Below are 27,179 nucleotides of genomic sequence, written 5' to 3'. Positions count from 1 at the left end.
TTTTAGAAAGATGCGATAACGGGTTCCGAAGCCTGTGTCCCCTTGCTCATGACTGCCCTTGTCAAATCTCTGAAAAACAACAAACTTATTGACACGTGTATCCGGGGTAACGTGACTAATAATTGAGATTCTAGATTTGATGGTTTATTTGACATTGCTATTACAATCACACTCAGCTATAACAGTTCACAAATTTAACCCCTTCGTCATAACAAATCCCTCACGCTTGTCTGGATTTTGCACATCTGGTATTCTGGAACCCTCTCGTATTCTGTTTTATATCTGTTCGGCGTACCGAATAGGGGACACCGAGTCGAACAGTTAATTTCTCCGTTGTCACAAAAATGACCTCTCCGTTGCTGTAAGAACAAACATTAACCTAGCCGTTGCTCAACAAATGACTGTTCCATCAAAACCCAGAGTGACGAAGTCTTCGTGTTACCACGGGAACGTGCACCGCGAAGTCAGGCCCAGCAGATGGGCAGGTTGCAGCATTCAGGCCGCACTTCACAATATTTACTCAAAATTTTTATCTTTTATCTGAGATCTAGCAGTTCGAACATATCATTGCTTTGACTAGTTCGGATAATCGAGAAAATAATGTGTAATTTTATAATCGGCATGACGATTACCTTTATCAGTCAATAAATATGTCTCGAAATATGATTAATACAGACACAATAATCCCGTTTAAATTGCATTCAGAATAATAGTTAATTCACCACAACTGGAAACATGAAAAACGTTATCGAATTCTCGCAGGTGAGGGTGAAATGGGGCTGCGCAAGCGCACTGCGATTAACATTCAGTTCGCCACGTGGCAAGTGTCCACAGGTGAATGTATTGGTCGTCTCTCGCCAGAGTGACACCTTTTTAAGTTTACTAGAAGCCGCATGTCCTTGCGCAAAAGTCCTATATGAATGAACTGGCGAACAGCAATGATCACTTAAAAGTTTTCCTTAATTTACAAAGAAAACAACTGCAGAACAGGTCGAAGATGGGCGCTAAGCAAGAGACGTTACACGGCCACCCATTTAATCTAATCTAATGTAATCTAAATCTCATCTAATCTAATCTATTATAATCCAATAAAACGACAAGAATTTATTTTTTTGTATTATGTCATCTTTGCATTATCTTCCTTTTAGAAATTATTACTCAATTTCTTCTTCGGAGCCCTTGCAGACGTCAAGAATTTACAGTACCAGATTTATAAGTGGTTAAGCACAAATATCTAAATAAAATGTAAGGACTTCAAGCTTATATATGAATAGAACCGTATGAAATTAAATACGGGTAGAGAAAGTACTGTACAGTTCGTCTGTTTTATCGTGTCATCTGTTGTGCGCACTACTGCCTGCTGTCTGTGTAAGGGAATGCTTTATCATCACCCCTCGTACTAGCCATCTAAAATGTATAGAAAGAGTCGATGTCTTACTGACCACAAGCCTTCGTGCATCCTAGGTGCATGATTTCCGGCTCTAACAGACGCCCTATACATATTAGGGCGTTGTGATGATATTCATGTTATTCCTACCTTCAGGGACGCCATATCAGACACGGATCGATGGGTCTGGATGGTCTCGAGTTGATCCAAGCACCAGTCCAATTCTTCCATCGTCTCGATGGCCAGTTTCATGTAGGCATCATCTGCAAGCATAATGAACAAATGCCTAAACAGTGTAACACCATACGGACTCCTAAAGAAATTACATCTTCACATGCTGGTGACGCTAGTAAAGATAATGGCAGTTTTGCTGGCGGAAGCTGAAACGTTAGAAAGGATCACATAAGCCAGACGATGTGAAATATCTGGTCTTTCAGTATGGTAGAAAAGGTAAAACTATCCCTGTAATAGGCCGAGGAGGCCCACAGATTTGTGAGACATCGAGGCTCCCACATTTTCTAGACAATCACCTCACAGATGGCGGTGTGGTTCCCACCCTTGATCGCCGGCCGCCTCTTTACTCCCCCCAGGAAAATTCCTGGTACTCATTTCTGTCAGAGGTTGAGTTGACTCCAGGGTCATAGTGCGGCTGAAAGGATTAGGTCAATTGAATAATCCAGTGACCTAATTGTGAACTGAACCCACGACCTTCCGGCTGGTAGCATGGTGTCTCAAGCAGCTATGCTGCCACGCGCCGTTTCAGTATGGGAATTGGCAAATCTTAGAACTATGTAACTAACAGACTGGCTGACCTTCTTGAAGAGTTACACACCATTTACCTATTCAAGAAATTCCTTGTCTCTTACGGACCCGAAGGTTCATTACTGCGTTCACAACAGCGAGTCACTGGTCCCTATCTCACACCAGATTAATCCAGTACGTACTCTTCCACAATCTATATTTACTTAACATCCATTTTAATATTATCCATTCATTTGTGATTAGTTCTTTTCTAAGTTGAATCCTTTCAGGTTTATACGACCACACCTCGAGTACAACATCTGTACCGATAGGCACACAGAAAATTACATAAAACTTGGTAACGGGTAAATATGCTACAAACAACATAAGTCTAATATGTTATAATATCCTGGAGAAATTCCACCCTGATATACTGATGATCTTGAATGCTATACCGATGGCAATTTCAACAAAACCATACAGAAGGGCAGAAGGCCGACACAATCCTTGGTGCTACAGCCTAGAGACCGCAACTCCCTACTCGGATACCGTCGAAGCAGAACATCAAGTCTGAGGATCTTATTCTACGTACCTACGTACTGACGCTGATCATTCTGAGCCCTTATTTATTTGGAAGATTATAGATGACCACGAAATTTATTTCTAATTAATTCTCGGTAATTTAATTTCAAAAGTCTTATGTTTCGATATTACTGGAAATGTATCGTGATCTATAATACCGTATTTCACCGTCTGGGACGTGCAATACGGTGTTTACGTTGAAAATTTCTAGATTCTGGCAGAAACAAGAAGTCCGGAGTTATGACATTTACGATCAGTCATAAATTTAGCTCGGGTACAGGGAACCGGACGCGCCTAAAAGGACAGGTCAGAGCTTGTTACAACTGCCTGTGAATGAGGGCCAGTATGATTGGGTTGCCTCGTTCAAGCTTCCCACGGAAGATGGGATGAAATGTATATGTCAACACCATCTTTCGAATTCCCGGCGTGGGGGTGCAAGCCATTCCACAAAAGGAGAGACTTTCACAATATTCCGAACTGAACGGACGTGACCCTTGCACGCTCCGAGACGTAGCTTGCCGATCGTAACGCTGTAACTTAAAGCTAAGAATACATTAATTTAACAGTGTGGTGAATTAGCAGGTGAATAAACGTCAATTGGCTCAACTCTCAGAAAAACGCTTTCTTCGGCATCGCTACCCTGAGACTCATGCAAACCGACCCAGCTAGTTTCCCGTACCTATACCGATCTTCCTTAGTTTGATCTGTGAGGACAACTTCCAGTAGCCATCATACACTGTCCTAAGGTAGAAACAGGTGTAGCAGGGATAGCACCATTCCGACTGCGCTAATACAAGCAAAGGCGGGTTGGAAAAGAGCGGTGTTAGTACCTACCTACCTACCTATGCCTCTACAGACCTTTCTTGGACTTTGGCCGCTTTTTCAGTTTCTTAATCCTACACACAGTCATCGGTAAGACTCCTTGGACGGGGAATCAGCCCCTCGCAAGGTCCTTACCTACACACAGTACAAGACAAACACAGAAACGCACAAAAATATCAATGCTTTGAGTCAGATTCGATCTCACGATCCCAGCGTTTCAGCGAGCGAAGACAGTTTATGCCTTAGACCGCGCGGCCACTGTGTTCGGCTCTGGTATTAACTACGTCTTTCTCCTACCCAGCACAAATGTGAACAAGGCATTTTCCGAATAAAATCCTCACAGGCTACCACTGTTAATTTGTTCGGTAAAGCTGAGTTGAGATCACAATACAACGCGGAAACCGATTACCGCGTTTCAAGCCGTTGGTTGCAAGATTTCCAAGCGCAAGTCCCGGAGTGAAAGCAAATTGGTACAATGCAATTTTGTAAAACTATTTATCTGAGAAATCACTTCTGTTCAGAGTGAAGACCTGAGCAGCTGCTTCGATGAAAGTATTCCCCGGATTGCTCAGTCGATATATCGACGGCGTAGACTGCAGAGACAAAGAATCGAAGTTCGATTAACGGTCAGGGCGAGAGATTAGTACCTTCTCCACAGCACTGTGACCGACTCTTGGGCCTACCAAGGCCTCCTGTCCAGTCGGTACGGGGGATTCTTCATCCGGAATTATTATTTTTTTATTGCTGGTGGGGTGGGACTAAGTTCCTTGTACTGCGGCCACTTCTGGTCTATTGTACCAGCCCCAGATGATAGGTGAGGGTGATTGTGGAGCAATTGGTGGAATGAAGATTGGTAGGGGAAACTGCCTCAGCGCCACTTTATCCACCACAAATTCCAGTTGACCACACCCGGGATCTAACCCGGGCCGCCGCGGTGGGAAGCCAGCGACTAACCGCTTGAGCTATGGTGCGGCCTCTTTCCTCCGGAAGTAAGCGTTCAGGGCGTGAAACTGATCACTCACCCATCTAATACCATGGTTAAGAAATACGTGAATCATTACCTCCATTTTATTTACGTCGTCATTTTGTGGTGCTTAATGAATTAACGCTGGGATTTTACCTGCTACGTGTACTAAAACCCTGACGGCGTAGGCTTGCGGGAACTTTATGCATGTAAATATGAAAGCAGCAAATACATTTGTATATATAGTTTGGGTCGCATGGTTACAAAGGTTGAAAACCGTGCAGTAGACTATCACATCTTCCTACACTCCCTAATATGAGCCCACGGAAAGAAATCCTATGAATCGACCACCTCCGCATATCCCTCGAGCCAATACGCTTCCATTTGCAGAGCATTCCACTTTTATCCCCTCCAAAACTTCTAGCCAATCCGTTCTCACATAAACGCTTCAGTGACGTGATGATGCTCAGTAGTAAAAAGACACTGAACCAGCTGACAATGGGCGGAAGAGGTTGGTGGGAATACAAGTGTAGGAAGAAAGGGGGAAGCCTCAAGCGCTGTTATCCCCACCATCAATGGGACTTCTTTCCGTTGTCTCGTAGTCTCAGTTCCTCTAAACATTTCCCATGGCAAAATCACCCAGCCAAGGAAACAAAGGTTAAACTCTTTCTACAGCTTACTCGTATGGGTTGGCTAACTATGACATTTTCTTTATAGCAACTACATTTCTGCGAAATATCATATCTTAAACTTTCGAGCTATCGCTTCTAACTCCGGCCAGCTCAAGAATTCTCATTATCTAACAAGTTGATTTAGAGGTAAAGCTTTGGAGTTGTTTGGTAGGTGCTCGGTTCGAATATCGGCAGGACACTAGATATTTTGACTCTGAGTTTTCGTGGTTTTTCTTAGTTCTTTCAGTAAAATTCTGGGGTAATATCTTAATTGCGCTACGACTGCTTCCTTCCAAATCTCTTCCAATTCATCACGATCCATCTATATCTTATCATTTACCTTCCGACGCTAGACAGTTTCAGCACTGAAAAGTCCTCATTGCGGCTGTCATCAGCGTCCCGTTGCCCCTACCTTTTCCTTAGTGGGTTATTTTACGATGCTTTCAGAAACGCGAATTATGAAGTCCAAAAGTGGGATGAGAGATGAACGACGGATTGGAAAATATTTGGAAGGAAAACGGCCGTGGCTTGCAGCAGCAAGCCCGAATTTGCCTGAGGAAAACTTCAACAAAAATAAAAAACACTTCAGTCAGGATAACCGACTCCCCGGGCCGAGATTTGAACCCAGCACCTCATGAATACAAATGTTGAGCATTACCGCTAGACCAACCTATTCGGTTCCCATTACCTAAAATAAAACTATCAGGATTAGAACCCGGAACCTGGGGCTAGCGTGGTTAATATACATGAAGTTTCCGTCTGCATGTCGCCCTGAGGTTAAAAGAATTTAGCATTAACTGTATTCGCTCGCTCAAACACTGGGATCACTGGTTCGAATCCCACTCGAGGCATGTACGTCTGCATTTATTCTGTGTTTGTGTTGTTCTGCGTGTAGGTAGAAGCCTTGCGACGGGCTGATCCCCCGTCCAAGGAGTCTTACCGACTGTGTATAGGATTAAGAAACTGAAAAAGCGGCCAAGGTCCAAAGGGCTGTAAAGCCATAGACAGAGAGAGAGAGAGAGAGAAAGAGAGGAGCCGTATGTAGCTCACCAAATATTCTTCCTGCGCCTGCGCTGTACGTTAAAGGTCGAAATCCCCCCTAAGGACGCAAAGCGAGAGAAAGTGAATGGGTCTTGACCGTCTTGACAGCACGAACGAACTGTTCCATACTACAGGAGTGCTAAGTATATAAATTGTCAGATAACCATTAACTGAACCTATAAATGAACACGCTGACTGCTGCCAACATCGAAGGAAAATACAGGATTACGAACAGGAAATGTCAACTGTTGACACCCACATAACCTCTCCTTTGAGACAGAGAAGTCGCGAGCTCTGATTAAATGTGATGTGCGTTAGGGTTTGATCGGATTTCCTTATCAGCAACTCTGATCATCAGCCTGCCTACTACAGCCTCGAGAACAGTGGGTATCAGCTCTCTCTTCAACCCTTTCGGACCCTTTCACATGTCACAACATAGTTAATCGAACACTAAGGCTGCTTCGTATTCTTGGAGGGCGTGGGTTCAGTTCTAGATCAACAGACATTTTCAGTAAACACTGACTTAATTAAAACACAGAGAAAACTATAGATTATAATATAACGGGCATGCTAATTTCGCTTTATGGGATGGTAAAGCGTTTAACTGTGATTATTTTCATTTACTGTATATTCGGATTTTTGTTTGAAACAGATGACAAAACTGTGGTTACACCAACACTTATTGTTCAGTTGTTAGGTTATTGATAAATACAGGTAACTAATACCGTGACATTAAGTCGGCAAGCGAACTATACCGATCGAGCGATCGACGCTTGTCGGCGAAGTTAGGCTGGGGCCACACGAGCGCACAAAATGGGTCCGTTGTAACGAACGTACTTTATGACGGACGTTGTTGAGAACACCACACAGTTGCAGAATGCGGTGCGTAGTTTTTTGTCTGCAATGGAGCCAGAAGAAAGCGTAGCATTCGCTTATCTTGTTTATTTCTACAACGGACGTCACGACGTTCGTTACAATGGACGCATTTTGTGTGCTCGTGTGGCACCAGCCTAAGTGCCAATTTTAGCGGATAGAGGGTGTCACGTGGTCAGCGCAACGGATCCCCGCGGCCGTTAATCTCGGTTTCTAGAACTGAATTTCATTTTTGGTTTTAAATAACATGGTTTTCACTGTGGCACATGTGTAATTCCGGAAAAGAAATGTAGAATTAAATTATAATCTGTGATTTAACGAGATTTTCAAAAGAACAAATTTTTAGATTTTTTTTTTCTGTATCGTATTAGGTACAAGTAGCATTAGCTGCCGAAGGATTAAACAAAACTGCTACGTCCTTCTTCATGTCTGGTATGTCACGTCAATCCTAAAGATGACGAATAATAGTTTACAATAAACAGATACACCACAAAACAAAAAACAAACTCCCTGGTTTTAGTCCGCAAGCGAGCTATATCGACCGAGCAACCGCCTCTTGTCGGTGAAGTTAGTGCTGACTTTAGCGGATAGAGGATTCGCGTGGTCAGCGCAACGAATCCCCACGGCCGTTAATCTCGGTTTTCTAGACCGGAGCCGCTACTTTTCCTTTCAAGTAGCTCCTCAGTTATCCTCACGAGGCTGAGTGGACCCCGTTCCAGACCCACTACTTCTCAGAAAAATCTGACAGCGCTGGGAATCGAACCCGGACCCCTGGATCTGTAGCCAGGAACTCTGACTACTACTGCACTATAACGAATCCGAGAACTCATTCTATTATCTGTTGCGCAGGAGAATCACTATCAGCTGGAGAAACGGGGACGCATCACGCCTACAGAGAGCGTTGCGGAAATTGATCAACTAGTATATACACCACTGATGCACGTAATTGAATCATCGCGCACAGCAGCGTTACTTCCGAAATCTTAACAGGAATGGAGGAAATACTATACTTACCCCCTGGAGCCAGATTTCTTGGTTGGGGTGTGGTACCTCCAGCAGCCCCTGACGATCTTCTCGATCTGCAAATAAATTACGCTTCTATCAGTTCAACTGAATATTCTGACTGAAATATCTGAGATTCGGGACGTAAAACTCAGGACGAAAACTAAAATGTAAAAAGGTAAAGCTATCCCTGTAACAGGCCGTGAAGGCCCGTAGAGTTGTGAGACGTCGAGGCTCCCACAATTTCTAGACAATCGGCTCACAGACAGCGGTGAGCTTGTTAGCCTTACGCTCCGGCCGCCCTTTACCCCCCCCCCAGGAAGATTCTGGTACTCATTTCTGTTAGAGACTGAGTCGACTCCAGGGTCATAGTGCGGCTGGAATGATTAGGTCAACTGAAAAATGCAATGAACTCATTTGGAATCGAACCCGCGAATTTCCGGCTTGTAGCACTGTGCCTTAACCAACTACGCTACCGTGTGCCTCTCAGGATGAAAAGTTCTCTGAATAGTAAAATACCAGTCTACACGACCCATACGATAATCAACGCTGTGGGAGCCTCAAATCTATCTTGTGATAGGACCAACACCGATTATTCAAAGTGAGTCCTTTGCAATTTTGTACAGACCTACAATTTGGTTTTTAAGCTCATTTACTGTAGACAAAATATATTTATCAGTGTAGAAAATTTCTAGTGGTGCAACGATAAACACAAATTACAGATAGCACTCAGCTTGAATTATAAACGATTAATCTTTGTGCTTCGTTAAATGTTCTCTATATCGAAAAACGTTTTCGATTAAATTTGTACTAGAAATTCAATAACACATCTCTGTTTCGTACGCACTTCTATGTCAGACGCCATTTTGGTAGACTGCTCTGCTGTCGCTATCTGTCGCACGACAACCAAACTAACAGTACATTGGCGGGAAGGTTCAACCTTTACTACAACACCACCAATATCCAGCTCAGACGTTACATATTAACACAAAAAAAATAGGAGGCATTATATACGGAATGCCCTTGGTACATCTCAGTGAGGTATAGAGTTTACGATCTTCACAATTTCCCTTACAATAAGTCTTTTTTTATAAAATCGATAAGTTTATGAAAATTGTAGGATACATGACCAATATAAATGGAATTTGCTTGACAAATTACATAAGGACTCCTACACCAAAATTTTCATCAAAATTCCTCCATAATTTTGCACACGAAACATCCTGACAAATAAGGAGGGTCTTCACATTATGCGTTCATTTAATGTCCTTACGCCTACGTGTAGAAGGTGGCATAATTTTAGGCCTATACTAATATACAACATTCTTCTATCGCATAATGAATAACGTTAATAATGTTATGCTCTCATATTTGTTATTGTGTTTTGTTGTGTTGTATTGTATTTGTGCTGGCGAGGCAGACATAAAGCGTTTGGCGGCAAAGTATTCTGTAACAGAATGTCCTTTGTGCCGAGTTATATGATACTTAAATGTTGAGAATGATATTTACGATGTGTCATCACTGACATGATAATAATATGAATTCTTTTGTTTAGAAATAACAACGGGGAGAGTGAAATTAATAACATAGAGGACGTAAGCTTAAAATTAAGCATGAATACCTGACGTGGACCAGTAATTTAAGATTTCCATGGAAAGAGCTAATTATTTAGTTACTTACACTCGATATGACAGCATTCCGTTTTGTTGCATGTGACGTCATCCACACGCATAGCAACGCATTTGCAAACCCACAGCACACCAATAACTTCACAAAATTCTGCGCACATCTATCGTGGAGTTACGTTACCAAATACTAACACATTTGTTTATCTGTTCGTAGTTTATTTGACGACATTGTCAGTAACTCTGATAATACATTACACTTATATTCATTATCAATTAGAATTAAATGTAAACGTCCACTTGATGACCGTGGACAGTCCAAAGAATGTAATGCTGGACGGTGTAATAATTATTAACATTGATAATAAGAAAGTTTCAAAAGCATGAAAATTAGCGAAGGGCGAAGTTCTTGTTTTCATGGGTCTTACTTATCTGACAGAGTGGATTATGCCTACAGAATTGTGAATTAATCTCAACTGCTTTTCTATGAATTTATCTCCAATTTCCAATATCCCATACTCTGTAATTACCGAAAATCTGTATCATGGGATTACATGTGATTAGTGAATAAAAAACTGGAAGTTGTGTGGATTGGAAGATAGTGGCCTAATTTGAGAAATTTTTAGTCATTTTCTTAGGAAGGCTGTGAGAAATCACGCCGAACCCTAGCAGGTACAGCCCGCCTCCGGGCCAGAATTTCAACCGAGAACCTCCCAAATATGAAACTGGGGTATGAAACCGCTAAGCCGCAAAACACTTGTCAGACTCATTCTTGAGTATTTCAGCTGCTCAAGAAATTCCCTGCCTTTAGCTCAACAAGAGAGTTCATTACTGAGATTACAATCGTCAACAAAATTAAATAATTTTTAATGTAAATGTTAAGAGGCCGGTTACGGTAGCTGAGCGGTCTAAGGCATGAACTGTCTTCGCTAGCTTGGAAACCGGGATCGTGGGTTCGAATCCCACTCAGGGCATGGATGTTTAGTTTGTGTGTATGCGTTTTTCTGTGTTTGTGTACAGGTGGAGGCCTTGCGACGAGCTGATCACCCGCCCAAGGAGTCCTACCGAATGTGTTACATCTAGAAAAATCGAAGTGAACGGAGAAGTTCATGGAGGTAGGCCTAGGACCAGTGGGGCTGTAGTGCCAAGGAAAAAAAAATTTAACATCTCGGGAAATCTTCAAGATGATCTGGATATCTAAGGGTCTCACGTGAGGATAAAGCTGATGACATCGGTAGTGTAACACGTGAAAAACTCGTGAAAACTAAGAGGAAGAGTCCGTAAATAGCATACAAATGGAAGTAAAACAGCTGTAATGGAAGTAATTGTTTTCTATGTGTATCACTAGGTAGTAGCACATTGTGTAGCAGGCTCGCATTACTAGTTCAGAGGTTGTTTTCAGTAGTCAAAATGGCGACCGTGCTTGAGGATTGTACTACCGAGGAGCAGCGTTCTGTGGGTAACAGGACTCAATGCAAAGAAATGTTTGTAGTTGGAAGTCTTGTCGGGTAAAGCGGTTCAAAACTGTGTGGAAAACGTTTCGCCGATCCCGAAGGGGTCAAAACGGAGGTGCGGATGTGGCTGAGACAACAACCAAAAGACTTCTAAGCTGCGGGTATCGACGCATTAGTAAAGCTATGGGACAAGTGTTTTCAATGTTGGTGGAGGATATGTCGAGAAATACATGTTTTTCCTCCAAGGTTCGAATATCATATATTTTACGTTTCACATCCATTTGTGACCTATGCATTGACTCTCCCCCGCATAATGACTCTTGTTTTTGTGAAAAGGTTGATTTATTATGCCAAATTATGTCGGGCACTACATACTGCATATACATGTCGGGAATGGCTTTGCCCAGAATTTCATGTGCTCTGTTCTCATTATATCTGTAATTGCATTATTAATTTATATTTAAGGTTAGCAGCGATGGATGGAGTCGAACCTGAGACACTTCGGATTCCGGACCGGAAAGACAAAGGGTAGGACTAAAGTCTGGGCATACTGAATGTTATGCTAGTACGGGTAAGAACATTATACCAGTATTGTCAGGATTTAGGGGTTGCGTGCGTGTCTTATAAAACGGGGTCTGAACTGGATGATTGGATTTATTGACATCTTATTCATACAACTAGACTGCAGGCAATTATAGCGCTATCGCTGATCTACACAATTTACAGTTCACCGCTGCACACACACTAGGGTTCTCGGTATTCATTAGTCGTATCCTGGTAACGGATTTATAACAGTCCGCTGTGTCGCCTCAAATCACACATCTTCGAGCAGTCTAAGTCCTTTCTTGCCATTATTCTGCAACTATCAACTCAATTCAGTTCCTATGCTCCGAAGCTCATATCCTGACAAATGGCGTCTCGAGCTTCGACTCAATTCTATACTGCTCCTGCCAGTTTCGGAACTCCCCTTCATAACCACTTCGCAGACATAACGCAGAAAACACAGTCTCCTTACTATTGGGCAGGCATATTTAGAGCGATGCTGCATAGCAACGGAAGTTACTCGATTGTTGCCTGCGTATTCGATGCAGCGGAAATGTGTTTTCCGAGCCGTTTCCCAACAGTGAACGTCTATTCTGACTTTTCTATTCCGGCTATCGATGCCAACTCTCGCCACAACTCTCCAAATCATACTCAACAAAGCAACTTTGGTGTAATAAAAAACAGTTTACCTAAAACAGGATTAACGTCAACTTCCGCAATGGCATGTGCATAAAAGGCACAACACAGATAATGACTGGACATTGGCCAGCAAACTAAACGGCATGATGGAAATTGTATTTAAGATACACACTAACCCCAAATGATAAAACGCTGTTAACAAGGGGTGCATGAAGTTGAACTCTTGAGACAAAGGATAAGCCACTTCGAAAATGTTAAGACACTCTAGCTTATGCTATGGTATACATTGTAGCGTGTAGACCCGTTACTGGGTAATGACCTCAAAAAAAAAAACGAAACAACGATCGCTGCTGGACAACAGATTATTAAAAAGCAAGTATATGCAACCGTTGCTGAATAACAGCTTCAGAAACACACATGTCCCCACGGAAAGAATTGAAGTGCAATAATGAATGATGTTTTCTACGCGGTCCGCGCCGAGATATTATATGCAGGTCAATTGGAGCAAGAGTTCAGAAATCCAAAGATTTTACTGCGACATTTTCATACACATTTATCAACACGTAAAATGTAAATATCCTTTACATCATGACAAATGACCTACTACTGCAGACAATGACTCCGACAAAAGGCAGACCCGTCTTGTCGTCAGAGAGGGCGCCCCATAATAAGACAGTAACTGTCAAACAGTAACTAATATCTGGTCACTCGCCCCAGATTGGGCTCGACACCAAGACTGACTGACTGACTGACTGACTGACTGACTGAACGTCAGTAGCATTGTGACTTTGACTTTAACGAGAGTTCAGACAGATTCGTAGGAGAGACTGTGAACAGAGGACTCAGTCCGTGTAGTTTAAGAATTCCCACTGTTAGAAGCCGTTACTGGGGAACGACTGGTGAAGACACAGCAAGCTGGAAAAGATTTAGCGTGTGCTGTGGTGATTTTAAAGCGTGGAGATCAGCGATGGCGCTGTAAGTAAGTGCAGTCATTAGTAGCGTGTTAAAGTGGTCAATAAATTCAATCTCCAATCCGAACCCCGTCTAGAATCACACACATACACGTGACAATATGAAGGGCGGGATTTAAGAGGTGGGAGAGGCGACCAAAGCTCCTGTTCCGGGGCCTCCCTCATTTTAATGCGAAATTCTCTTCTCTGAAATCAAGGAATAACAAAAAAAAAGGCATAACCTAAACGTGGTTACTATAGGATTCTGACGATGGTGTATAACACACAGAGATATTGGGTTTTCGGACTTTATCCATCGTCCTGGTTTTAAGATAACGAAGAAAAACACGACGTTTCGGAAACTGGATCTCTTTCCGTCCTCAGGTGAGGGAAAACACCTATTCTGTTGGGTCCCTTAGAAAGAGCTAGCCTCAATCACTGGACTAACCTAAACGTGTTATTACTGAGAGGGGCCTCCACATTTTGGTTGCTCAGGGGGCCCCACAACTGTAAATCCAGTCCAGTATATATATCTATACTGATTAATAATTATACCCTCAGGTGAACTTAGTTATATGATACTTTAATAATCATAAATTATTTTCTAGAACAGAAAATTTCTGAATGGGATTTTTAAATCTAGAAATAAACATTTTTTGCATAATTTTTACTCAGCTGTGACAGTTTTGTGAAAATAGTATATGAGTTCTATCGGTACTGTATTTCCTCTGCCGGGACCACATTTACGGTTGTCGGGGCCCCAGGAAAAATCAAAATGTGGAGGCTCCTGTCAGTAACAGCAAATTTACTTCATGAAAATTATTTTTTTCTATTGTTAATTCTTGTAGTAACTGAAAATAAAAACCAAATTCCGTGAGTTTACAAAACCAAAAGTCTCAATGAAATCTGTGGATTCTATTTCTGTTTTGTAGAAACCACGGGGCAAGCGCCCCAGTCGCTCCCTCTTAAATCATGCCCTGCTACTTCCAAACTAATTAACTAACTAAATAACTAACTCTGTTGAGCAGGGCCTTTCTTCAGAATCTAAAAATCCACACAAGAAGCTGCCCGTTATTTATCTAACTCGACTTTCATTCTCATATTCACAAGAACTCACCAATGGTCTATTTTCTGAGCCAGTATATATATATTATCATTATATTTAAATTCTATTTTGATTTAACATTCTATTCAGGTCTAGGTAATGCAAGGGGTGTCATTCCTTCCAACTTTGTACGTATGTCTCTTGTCTCCCTTGCGTGATACAAAGCCCTGCCGATCTAATAATTCTTGGCTTTGTCATCGTAGTAACGTCTTGCGAGGAGGAAAAAATGGCGAAGTGACTGATTTAGCAACTTACTCCAGCCCCTTGTTCTTCCGTCTCCGTTTACATTAATTCAAAATGTATTTATATAGTACTCCTTTGGGCATTAAGTCTGGGTGTTAAGCTCGTATGTCTAGATGGGAATTCATTTCTCCAAAAGAAAATACAGAATATCAGTTTTCGTCCCAATGCAAATGGGAAATTTGTTTGACACTTCTTAGGAGATCTACAAATTTAATTTAAGTATATTACATCCTGCTTTCGACCCCAGTTCGTCTTTATTAAATCTTTCGCTAGATGGCAGTTCACTCTGTTACCCAGTACACTGAAGTCTAAAGGAACGCATTGAAACTGTAATTAATGTAAGAATTTTATTCTGGTAAAATCCTCCTTTGAAAACTGCTATAATTACCGCATAAACAGAACATAAACTTATATATGTATTATAGTTCAGTATCCCGTTGTATTGAGGCATTATCCGTATTATCAAAGCACCCGTGAATAATGAAACAATATTATTTTAAATATAAAAGACATTTAAAATATGTTTCTCATTAAAAGTACCACTTTAATACTTTACGATGTGGTTAATAATTATAAAATGTCATTAAAATACTAAAAGTATAACATACACTAAAAGTGATCATCAAATTATTAAAATGCATTTAATTTTACATGTTTCTTCTTACTTTACAACATGTTTCGGCCGCACACGACCATCATCAGGTAATTTTCTTTTATTCGGGGAGACCACTGCACTGTTCACTTGTCTATCGTCACTGTTTGGTTTTTAGTTTTTATCTCACGACTAGAACTCCTGTCATTTTACTATTTTGCGGCCATTGCAGTGGTGCGTGTGCGGCAGAAAAATGTTGTAAAGTTGTATAACACGGCCATGGGTCTCGTGCGACTAGGAACCAGCAACAATTTAGTAGTCAGTAAGTTTCTTTTCCCCCTTGGCACTACAGCCACAGTGTGCCTAGGCCTACCTCCATGAACTTCTCCGTTCACTTCGGTTTTTCTAGATCTTACACATTCGGTAGGACTCCTTGGGCGGGTGATCAGCTCGTCGCAAGGCCTCTACCTGTACACGAACACAGAACAACGCACACACACAAATTAAACAACCATACCCTGAGTGGGATTCGAACCCACGATCCCGGTTTCCAAGCGAGCGAAGACAGTACATGCCCAGTAAGTTTTAAGAGGATTAAATAATACGTGAAGACAAACAAATGTAATCACTGGGTCTAGGATTTCTAAGCTCCATTTCTGGAACCCTCTGCAACATAAAAAATAGCTTACTAAGGAATATCTGAAGAATCGGTACTTACTTGGCTGTAGGTACATTTGTGAGACTGAGGAAATTGTTTCGGACGCTTCGCAAACTGGCCAAGATCTGAGCAAACGGCGTGACAATGAGGTCCTCCCCATGACTGCAACAAAGACAGAATAACTGTAAGCAACATTTGCTGCCTTCTGAAAACTTGAGAATCGTTACAGAAATGCTGTCAGCAAAGACGAACATGATACATGTAATCACTCCAAAGCTATCCCTGTAACAGACCGTGGAGGCGTATAGAGTTGTGAGACGTCGAGGCTCCCAAATTTTCTAGAAAGTCGGCTCACAGATGGCGGTGAAGTTGTCAGCCTTACGCGCCGGCCTCCCGTTACCCCCACGAAGATTCCTGGTACTCATTTCTGTTAGAGGATGAGTCGACCCCAGGGTCATAGTGCGGTAGTATTAGGTCAATTAAAAAAATCCAATGACCTCATCGAGAATCGAACCCACGACCTTCCGGTTTGTAGCATAGTGCCTAACCAACTACGCTACCGCGTGACCCCCATGTTATTACTCCAACATATGTTAAAGATAAAACTCTTAAGTTATAATATTTGAGAGTAAATTAATATCAAATAATGCTATGTAATAAATAGGAATAAATTTCATATAACAATTCATTTTTATCATATTATTTGACTTGTATGTTGATGAAATATTCAAATTATTACTGTAAATGCATCCACAATACATGATGTTTATCTATTAACTACTCCAAGCTATGAAACCTCCCCACACTGAAACATATTTTACTTGACTAATGAGCCTACCAACATGGCTACCAGTTGCAATGAAACTTCTCCAGGAAACCGTAGACCTTCCGTGCGTAAGTGGCCTTTTATAGGGGGTGGTCTCTGAATAGGGGGTTGATGGCTGGGGGAGAACGGGTGAGAATTTCGGTAGTACAGTAAACACCATACATATGCATTACGCAACAACTGCAATGCAGGAATTTATTGCCCTTAATGCTATTTTGAACCAACAGCAGATGCAATAGGTAACTTCAGTCAAGTGTTAGTAATTAAACAGAACCATACATAGGCATGTACATATGCGGAAACGAGGAGGGGGGGAAGCCCTGCGCGGCCGAGAGAGTTAATGGTGAGCCCAGGGGGCGGGAAGTCCCGTTGTGACGTGGTCTTTTGAGAAGGGTCTAACGAAGCACAGGCCTGGTCACTGGTCGCGGATAGGTTGATCTCTGAGGGGGGGGGGTTCCATTTTACTAAAATGACCGGAAAAGCAATCAGTGCTACGTGAATATGGTCTCTTAAAAGAGGATATTTGAATAAAGGCTATTTTTAGAGAAATTTGACAGCACAATCTGAAGAGAGTCCGAAAAACTAGGGGATATCATAGCGAAACAAATGACGGAAAAACATAACTACTTTCCAAATCTGATGTTTACAACTATTCACTGTCCTAGATATCATTTGTTTAACGAATTTTGATACAGCAGAGCCCTTTCTAACAAGCTAGCAGACGCGCAGCAAGTCAGTAATTTTTTTTTTCCTTTTACAGAACTCGAATCTTCACTGTCGAGTTCAGAGCAGCTCCCCATTAGACAGTTTCCGAGAGAGATAACTCCATGCCACATCCTAAAATCCAATTACCTAAGATTCAGTTTAATATCACCCTTTCATTTCGGTCTAAGTTTCCCAAAGTGGCCTCTTCCCATCATATTTCCCAATTAAAATTTCTTATACATTTCTTGTCTCTCCCATTCAGACTCTTCAATAAGCCTTACAGCGACTCATGATATTTGAAGTTCGAAATGTGACACCCACTTCCTTGTTAGGTAATCCCGAAGAAATCCGCCCCTTATATTTCTTACGGTGATTGGTTCCAACATCCCATTCAAGTCCTACGCTGGAGGACCACTCCTTGTCGGCTGCTCATGACCGCATCTTCAATACATTCGCTGTCTAGCTATCTCCTCCATCCCCAACCTGAGCCGATGATATTTACGTTTTACATCAGTTCCTCTCTGTCTCAGCGAGCACCTCGCTCAAAGTGAAGAGAAACCGTTCCAGCGGCAGTCTCTTGTGTTTTAATTACCCTCTGTAGAAATAATACTAAAACCCTAGCGATTATGTACGACAGTTCTACTCTTATCCAAGCCACTGAAATACACCGAAACTTGAACACAGCCGACACAAAGAGACCCTTCCCTTCTTCATACAGCCACTTTCCTCTGAATGAACACAGTCACGCTCTCTGTGTAGTTCTTAATTTCAATCAATTCAGTTATCCCAATTATTCAGTCCTTTAAATCATGAAAATGAGATCAAAACGAGATGAGATTTACATTAAGCTGTACATTCTACCGTAGTATGTTTAACACTCTTCTCCATGTATAATTAGATTGATCAAGTCAAGGAGGATGGGATGGGCAAAGCATGTAGCACGATTAGAGTAGAAGAGGAATGCATATAGGATATTGGTGGGAAAGCGAGAAGAAAAGAGACAACTGAGAAGACCAAGGCGTAGGTGGGTGGACAATATTAAAATGGATCCTAGAGGTATAGGATGGGATGTTATTCTTTGGACTGATCTGGTTGAGGATAGAGAGCAATAGAGGGCTCTTGTGAACACGGTAATGAACCTACGGGTTCCATAATATGCTGGGAAGTTCTTGAGTAGCTGCAGAATTGGTGGCATCTCAAGAAGGGCTCAGCTCCATGAGTGAGTGAGTGATTGAGTGTGTATATTTATGTAATATGGTTATGAAATCTCTAAGACTATGCTCCAAGCCGGCAGGTCGAAGATTCGATTCCGGATGAGGTCATTGGATATTTCAATTTACTTAAACCTTCCAGCCGCACTCTGGCCCTGGAGTCGATTCGGTCTCTAATAGAAATGAATGAAAGGAATCTTCTTGGGAGTAAAGGGCGGAAAGCGCGTAAGGCTGACAACCTCACTGACATCTGTGAGCCGACTGTCTAGAAAATATGGGAGCCTCGACGTCTAATAACCCTATGGGCCTCCACGGTTTGTTACAGGGACAGCTTTAACTTTTTTTTTTATGGTTCACATGAATGGTTAACTGAAAAAGTTGCCAACAGGAAGAGACCCGGCTTACTTCAGGTCATCCCCGCAACACTGTCCTGCAGAAGCCAATAAAAAAAGACGAATGGTTTGACATATGGCAGCTGATTTCAGAGTTTCGAACACGCGATATTCAGATTCAAAATCGGGAGTGCGAACCGCCTGACCGCGGTGATGGGTCAGAACAGATTTTTACAAAATTTCAGCTTGCGTAGTACTGATGACTTCACTGTTTTTCTAATTAAATTTTCTGCCCAGTCTGGGCTTGAAAGCACAAATATCTCGCTCTGCTTGACTACTAATAACAATCATTACGAACGGTAAAAGTTAGATACAATATTTCAGAAATTAAAATTAAATTCCATGGTTGTATTTCATTAACATTAGTTTCGTATACAAAACCATCCTCCGTTTCCAACAGAAAACTGCCAATATACACACCGTGGGTGCTCATTGAATTGTGACGTCTTTTCTGAGGGTCACCTCAGCGAGGTGCTTTATGAAAATAAAATTCACAACTTTCTCTTCGGCACATTGGNGGGGGGGGGGTTTGAATGAGACGAACACGCACGACTGAATGAACGAAAGCTAATTCTGTGGCTTGACAGGTTTAATTGAAGTATGATTCAATAAGCGATTTAAGCGCATGAGACGACGAACATACAACGCGAATACCACGGAAACACAGGACAGTACACAGGCAAGCCTACATCTCAGGATAGAAAGACTGCACAAAATTCTGACTGAATTTGTTGTATCCATAGAACTAGTTAGGCTAATTAAAATTTGCATAAGGTAATGCATAAGCAACGTCCATACAGAAAAACTTTTGCCTGACACAAAAAAAAAAACATGTTTAATCGCCACTGCTTTTTAAATTTGATTTTGAATAAACAGTTGAAAATCTCCAAGAAAATCATGCCAAAGTGAAAATGAATCTTTGGCAGCCAATTACAGTGGCCGCGCAGTCTAAGGCATGGGTTCGAACATTAGGATCGTGGATTCGAATCCCAAGGCATGAACGTTTGTCTACGGTTATTGTTTGTGTTATCCTGTGTAGGCAGAGGCCTGGCGAAGGGCTGATCCCCCGCCCAAGGAGTCCTACTGACTGTCTAAGATTAAGAAGCTGAAAGGAAACTAAGCGTTTCAAAGATTTCCTGTGCTCCAAGTGGGAGCAACAGGGATAGACAGACAGTCAGATAAATAGGTCTGGCCTACGTTACCGGCTGAGAACATAGACGCTACAAAGGAAAACAACATTTTTTTTAGCATTAGTTGCTTGGTCTAAGGGCAAGGAAAGAATACATTAGGCATGTTCACAACGCGTCACCAAAACGCCAATAAATCATACGAAATTTGTGATAAAGTTCAAATAATGATGAAAACAGTAACGAACCGGAATTACTTTGACAAAAGTTAAGGGCGGATTAAATTCGGGGAAGGGGTAGGGGGTTCTGCTACCATTCAGTTCAGAATCCTTTCATGTTTCAATCTCCTGCCTAAAATCCTAATTATAACACATAACTAATTAACTTCACGGAACTGAGCCCTTCTTGAAAAGCTGTCAGTCGCTCAGCCACTCAAGAAGTTTCCAACATCTTTTGAACCCAAAGGTTCATTGTCGTGTTCACAAGAGCTGGCTCACTGATCCCTAACATGAGCCAGATAAATCCACTCCACACCACTCCCATCATATCTTAATTCCATTTTAATATTATCCTTCCTCCTACGTATAGGTCTTCTAGTGGTAGCTTTCCTTCTAGCTTCCCCATAAAAATCATATATGCATTCGTGTTTTGTACCATACATGCTACATGTATTCTCCAGGATAAAACTTTATGGCGTGATGCTTAATTGGTTAAGCACAGGGAGAACTTTACGTTTAATGTCGCACAGTTTGCGTCACTTTCCAGAAGACAGCATTCTTCTTTCTCCTCTCCCATATCTTCCCTTTCTCGTCTGTCCGACATTTCATTTTATATAATTTTACATGATGTATTGTTCACTCACGAGATTTCTATATACACGTACATTTACTTACGTCCTACGCCCAGTCGGTCTTCCATCTGTCTAATTACGTCGACCTTTCGCTATTGTATCTGTGTTCTCTTGTTTACGCATGTCGATGCTGACTTCATTCTTTCCACGGCTGTAACTACTAACAAAAGCCCGGATCTGAATCCAAAGGACTTTTATTAAACGTCTTCGGCCGCCGAACGGTACTGCTCGAAATGTCAGAGTCCACTTGACATTTAACACAAAACAGATTGCTGTAGAAGTTATTTATTTATTTATTTATATATGTAATATTTAACGCTGATCATAGTGGCCGCGAGGTCTGAAGCAAGAACTTCGTTCACTCGAAAGCCAGGATCGTGGGCTCGAATTCCACTCAAGGCATGAATGTCTGCGTGTGCGTTTGTTCTGTGTTTGTGCTGTCCTGTGTGTAGGTACCGGCCTTGCGACGGGCTGATCCCCCGTCCAAGGAGTCCTACCGACTGTGTATAGGATTAAGAAATTGTGAAACAGAGACCAAGGTTCATCACGGACAAGATGGGAATGGTCACCTTCACGCCCCGGCCGCTTTACCCCTTGAGAAAAAGCGCACGCACTCATTGGATAAGAGGCTGGGTGGGTGCCACAGTACTGGAGAAGAGAAAACTCTCTTACCCCTTCCGGGAATCGAACACCAGTTCCTCGGCCATCCAGCGCGTAGCCCGTCGCTATGGCGATGGAGCTGTCCTTGTACAGAAGTAGAAGAAAATTACTGTTTACAGTGTTAAGAAATCTAACGGCAGATGTCGCATTAGGTGAGAATAATGTTCATCTGTCGTAAAGAGGCCAAGATTCTTGCAGTAGGATCGTAGGGCCTAGTACTGAAGCAAGCATTTCTGTAGACGCCGTGGCTTTTAGTCCGCAAGCGAACTACATCGACCGAGCGACCGCCGCTTGTAGGCGAAATTAGTCGTGTGGTCAACGCAACGGGTTCCCACGGCCGTTAATCTCGGGTTTTTAGACAGGACATTCCTGTAGACAGTGGAAGTATAACCCAGGTGTACGTGTGGTAGAATTAAAACTGTTTCACTAGCAAGATAAGAACTGGTACTTAGCAGGTAGACAAAACAAATGTCTGTACACGTGACAGCAAAATTAAACTACACGCAGAAGCACTGTACAGTATCGGTATAAAAGGAAGTGGAGGTTACGTGATATCCATGGTGACTACTCACACAATTCGACATCACCAGACGTAACGGACGAACATAGATTCAAAATGAAATAATACTCCAATGTGTACGTGAAAAAATGAACTACGACATTTGTTTTTATTTATGAATATCCGTATAGGTAATTACTGGATTAATATTGTCACGTGAGTTACTACAGACGTGGTTTGGATTTGTAATTGGATCCAGTGAACACTTACAGATCGTAACTATAAGTAAATATAGCGCTATCTCTAATTCACACACTCTGCATTTCAATACAGCATGTACTGTCTTTTCGTTGTGCTATTTTCACCAGACGTTGCCTAGTAACGGCCTTCAACGACGGACGTTCCCCTTACTCTAGGTTACTGAACTATCCCCGTGTCTCGGATACCAGCTTCTAATAGCAATTTCTGACAAGGACTGAATTGCAGTTCTCTGATTAACTCATTAACTCACCAACTCTTCACTTCCCTCTGATTAACTCATTAACTCACCAACTCTTCACTTCCTTGCGCTTGTCCTGCATTAACTCTCACTAACTCTCCTGGTTATAATATCTCGGCAAGAAACGCAAAGAAAACACCGCTTCACAGTTAGCAAATTGGTGCATGTAAGGAATCTGTTGCCTAGCAACGCGTGTTGCTTACACAGTCATTATTTAGCAACGGACCTACTTGCTACAATATTTAAAACCAAAATTTATCAAATTTCATTCTATACAGGCAGGATCTGCGGTTGTTACAACGGTGGTTATGAAGTGTTATAAACCAGATGCTGGAACTCTTAACTAAATCCTTGGAAAAGAGTCCTTCTTGAGAAGCCGCGAGTCCCTCAGCTACTCAGGAACTTCCCAAAAATTTATATAACCAGAAGAGTCATTACCGTGATAGAAACAGTCTTCCACTGGTCTCTATATTGAGCTACATGAATCGAGTATATACGCAAATCCGGTTTCTCTTAGATCCACTTTTAATATTATCTTCTCATCTACGTCTAGATTTTTCTATTGGTCTCTTTCCTTCTGGTCTCCTCACCAATACTTTGTATGCATTCCTGTTCTGTCCTATGCACGACATATCTCATCCTTCCTGATGTGGAAATTATATTATTCGAGGAGTACAAGTTATGAAGCTCCTTATTATGTAATTGTCTCCAGCCTATTATTATTTCATCTTTCTTGGGCACTCACGGAGCTGAACCCTTCTTGAGGAGCCGCCAAATCTGCGGCTACTCAAGAATTTCCCAGCATTTTATGGAACCCGAAGGTTCATTAACGTGTTCAAAAGAGCCCTCCATTGGTCCCTATCCTGAGCCAGATCAATCCAATTCATACCATCCCATCCTATCTCTCTAAGATCCATTTCAATATTGTCCACCCACCTACGCCTTGGTCTTCGTAGTGTTCTCTTTCCTTCTGGCTTTCCCACCAATATCCTATACGCATTCCTCGTCTCCCCAATTCGTGCTACATGCCCTGTCCACCTCATCCTCCTTGATTTGATCATTCTAATTATACTTGGAGAAGAGTACAAGTTATGAAGCTCCTCACTATGCAGTTTTCTCCAACCTCCTGTCACTTCATCTCTCTTCGGTCCAAATATTCTCCTCAACACCCTGATCTCAAACACCCTCAGTCTATGTTCCTCCCTTAATGTCAGAGACAGATATATCGATGAATTATAATGTTGCTATAATATAATTTGAACTTAAGTAAAATAGCGTAGTGCAGGTTTCGACGATCATTATGATGCATTAAATTTAAAAATAGCTTTCGCGGAAGGAGCCTCTCATTTGTTAATTTGCTGCAGCCCACACGAGGCACCGGAGTGTGCGTTCATTATCAAAGCGAATTTTGCATCAAAATTCCTCCTCACACTATTCCAAGAGAAGTTCGGATATTAATTTCATGGTCTGTATATTTCAACGAAAAATAAATTCTGAGGTCAGCGTTACTAGTTCCACGAATCGAGCTGTGACATAAGGCACTTGCTAGTGACGTCACAGCATTCCAGACAGAGTTCAAATTATTTCTCACTGTTGTTTATACCAATTAAGAACCACTGGTACATCCCCAGTTTAACTACCTCAAAACGACTTCGGTATTTCCCAATTTAACTTCCACCTACGCTCCTAAGAGGAACTGGCGTATAGCATACAAAAACACACTCACGTCTCTTCTGTTTCCGAAAAAAACTTCAGACCTTGAATTTAATTCTTTTACGGAGTGCCAGGAATGAGTATATAACAACAGTAGGATTTTCTAGCATCAACTGAAATCTGGGTAACGTTTAGCAGTAAACTATTGGGGAAAGAGTTTCGTAGATTGTGCTAGCAGTCCGAATCACGGCTGGGTGACTATACGGGAGGAACGTCCGACATTTCCGCCAGAACGGCCCAACAATTTGCGACACGTTCAAACATGATCGCACTGTACAAAGCACGAATATCATTTCAGTTGTTGAGGAATACTTCATATAAGAAATTCAAAACTATAAGGTGAACCGAAATGTAAGTTTAAAAAAAGAGGGTGGAAAGGAATTGACTATCTATAGAAACATTCATTACAGGCCTATGTCCGTATGTCCGTCACTATTTAAATGAACAATGACGCCATGACATCCGTGTTATAGATTTATGCGTGATCGTGTTTCAGTATTCCTGTACCACACTGCAAACTAAATTATTACGAAACATGAATGAGAGTTCATTGACAGAGCGAGTGACTGTGCATTCTGTACGGTTATAATGATTTCCAGCATCTGAAACGCTCTCACTTTCATTTCTCATTTTGTAACTCCAAACATGGGGAAGCACGTTTTACTGTGTAACAATTGAATGCTACAGAATGTATGTTATGATGTTCACAACAACTCAAACCATCCCATGCCTCAGGCAATACAGCACAGTCATATCAACCCCCCCTACCCCGTTTCTAAACGATTTTATGACAACCACATAAATATTTCCCACACAACAAAATGGTATCTTCCACTCTCAGGTTATCAGACAAAAGCCGTATATACTCTTCCATGCGTGCTACATGCCCCACCGATTTCATCATCCTACTGCTAATCTGGAACATCTCTCAGTGAGCATTACTGTCGCAGTGTTAAGCGCATCGTAACGTCATAACCAAACTCTATTTCCAACACAAAATGGGAGCCAACATTGCCACACCTGAAATCTCACTAAACACACAGAACTTTTCATCCGTACGGTTGTCTGCTCAGGGTACAACGTGCCCTCAAAATGCTTCAGAAAATCTACTTGGTGAATATACAGACTGTACAGAACTATAAGGTTTATTCTGGACTCTGTCCATCGTCTGGTACATATAAGACAAAAAATCACAACGTTTCGGAGACTGGATCTGTCTCCGTCCTCAGGTGGATGGGGCAAGATAGACCTACTCAGCTGGGCCCATTAGAAAGAGTTAGTCTCAATCACTGGACAAACCCCGGTCAGCAGAGAACAGCCTATAAACACTTGACAACAGGTTCCATCAGCGGGAGATAAGAGCAAGGAGACAGATCCAGTCTCTGAGCCGTTGTGGTTTTTGTCTTATGTATACCAGACGATGGATAGGGACCAAAATAAACCTAATAGTTCTGTACAACATACGCCATCGTCAGAATCCTTTCGAACCAATACTGACTGTGTTTCTAGTTGTGCAGCTTACCCTCATTTCCTGTCACTTCCTCTGTTCTGTGTTCAAAACCCCTTGTTTTTATTTATTACAGGTTCCGTCCACACAATTCCTCTATAAATTGAATCAATTTATGTTTTACTTTAGAACATGATTCGGTTATTTATGGCCCTCGTCAGGTAGATACTCTTTATTCACAATCTATGTTTTCTGCTATTTTTCCTTTATAATGACCAATGTTTACATTTTAGGACAAAGGTCATATGCGTTAATTACAGCATTAATACAAACTATAACTATTTATTTATTTATTACTAGTGGGGCGAGACGGAGTCAACATGGTACTGCGGCTACTGGCCTATTGTACCAGCCACAGATGATAAGTGAGGGTGATTGTGGAGCAATTGGTGGAATGAAGATTGCAGGGGAAACCGAAGTACTCGGAGAAAACATGCCCCAGCGCCACTTTGTCCACCACAAATCCCACATGACCGGACCCGGTCTCGAACCCGTGTCGCCCCAGTGGGAAGCCAGCGACTAACCGCCTGAAGTACGGCGCGACCTAATGAACTAACTTCATGGAGCTGAGCCCTTCTTGATAAGCCGCCAAATGTGCAGCTACTCAAGAACTCCCCAGCATTTTATGGAACCCAAAGGTTCATTACCGTGTTCACAAGAGCCCTCCACTGGTCCCTATCCTGAGCCAGATCAACCCATACCATCCCATCCTCTCTAAGATCCATTTTAATATTGTTCGCTAGCCTTCGTCTTGGTCTTCTCAGTGGTCTCCTTCCTTCTGGTTTTTCCACCAACATCCCATATGCATTCCTCTTCTCCCCCATTCGTGCTACATGCCCTCCCCCCTCATCCTCCTTGACTTTATCTTTCTAACTATACTTGGAGAAGAGTACAAGTTATGAAGCTCCTCATTATGCAGTTGCCTCCAATCTCCTGTCACTTCATCCCTCTTCGGTCGAAATATTCTCCTCAACATCCTGTTCTCAAACACCCTCAGCCTATGTTCCTCTCTTAACGTTAGAGACAATGTTTCACATCCATACAGAACCACAGGCAAAATTATAGTTTTGTATATTCTAATTTTTAGGTTTTTGTTCAGTTAATATTAATTAGAGCTTCTCCAGTAGCTTGACTTCATTCAATGAATTCATTAAGATTCCCAGAACCAATAAACAGTATGCAGAATCTTAAGAAAATTAAATTACATGCTGTAGGCATGGTAAAGTAAAACTACACAGGACTACACAGTAGTAGTTGTAGTACTGCATTATTATTATTATTATTATTATTATTATTAT

At 41.8% G+C, this 27,179-nt stretch overlaps 1 protein-coding gene across 8 annotated transcripts in view; it reads right to left on the bottom strand.

Moving 5' to 3' along the window:
- LOC111875623 (cAMP-specific 3',5'-cyclic phosphodiesterase) overlaps positions 1 to 27,179 on the bottom strand; it is a 796,526-nt gene that overhangs the window by 137,583 nt on the left and 631,764 nt on the right. For all 8 annotated transcript variants that reach the window (XM_023872006.2, XM_023872007.2, XM_023872004.2 and 5 more), the window contains 3 exons: positions 15,953 to 16,054; positions 8,096 to 8,160; positions 1,538 to 1,650 (listed from right to left, as the gene is read on the bottom strand). In XM_023872006.2, coding sequence (XP_023727774.1) covers positions 1,538 to 1,650; positions 8,096 to 8,160; positions 15,953 to 16,054 — 280 coding nt within the window. The remainder of the gene's footprint in view (positions 1 to 1,537; positions 1,651 to 8,095; positions 8,161 to 15,952; positions 16,055 to 27,179) is intronic.

Source organism: Cryptotermes secundus, unplaced genomic scaffold (assembly GCF_002891405.2).
Source record: "Cryptotermes secundus unplaced genomic scaffold, Csec_1.0 scaffold141, whole genome shotgun sequence".
Lineage (NCBI taxonomy): Eukaryota > Metazoa > Arthropoda > Insecta > Blattodea > Kalotermitidae > Cryptotermes > Cryptotermes secundus.
Note: the sequence above shows the minus strand (reverse complement) of the source record. Positions and strands in the feature narration are given on the sequence as shown.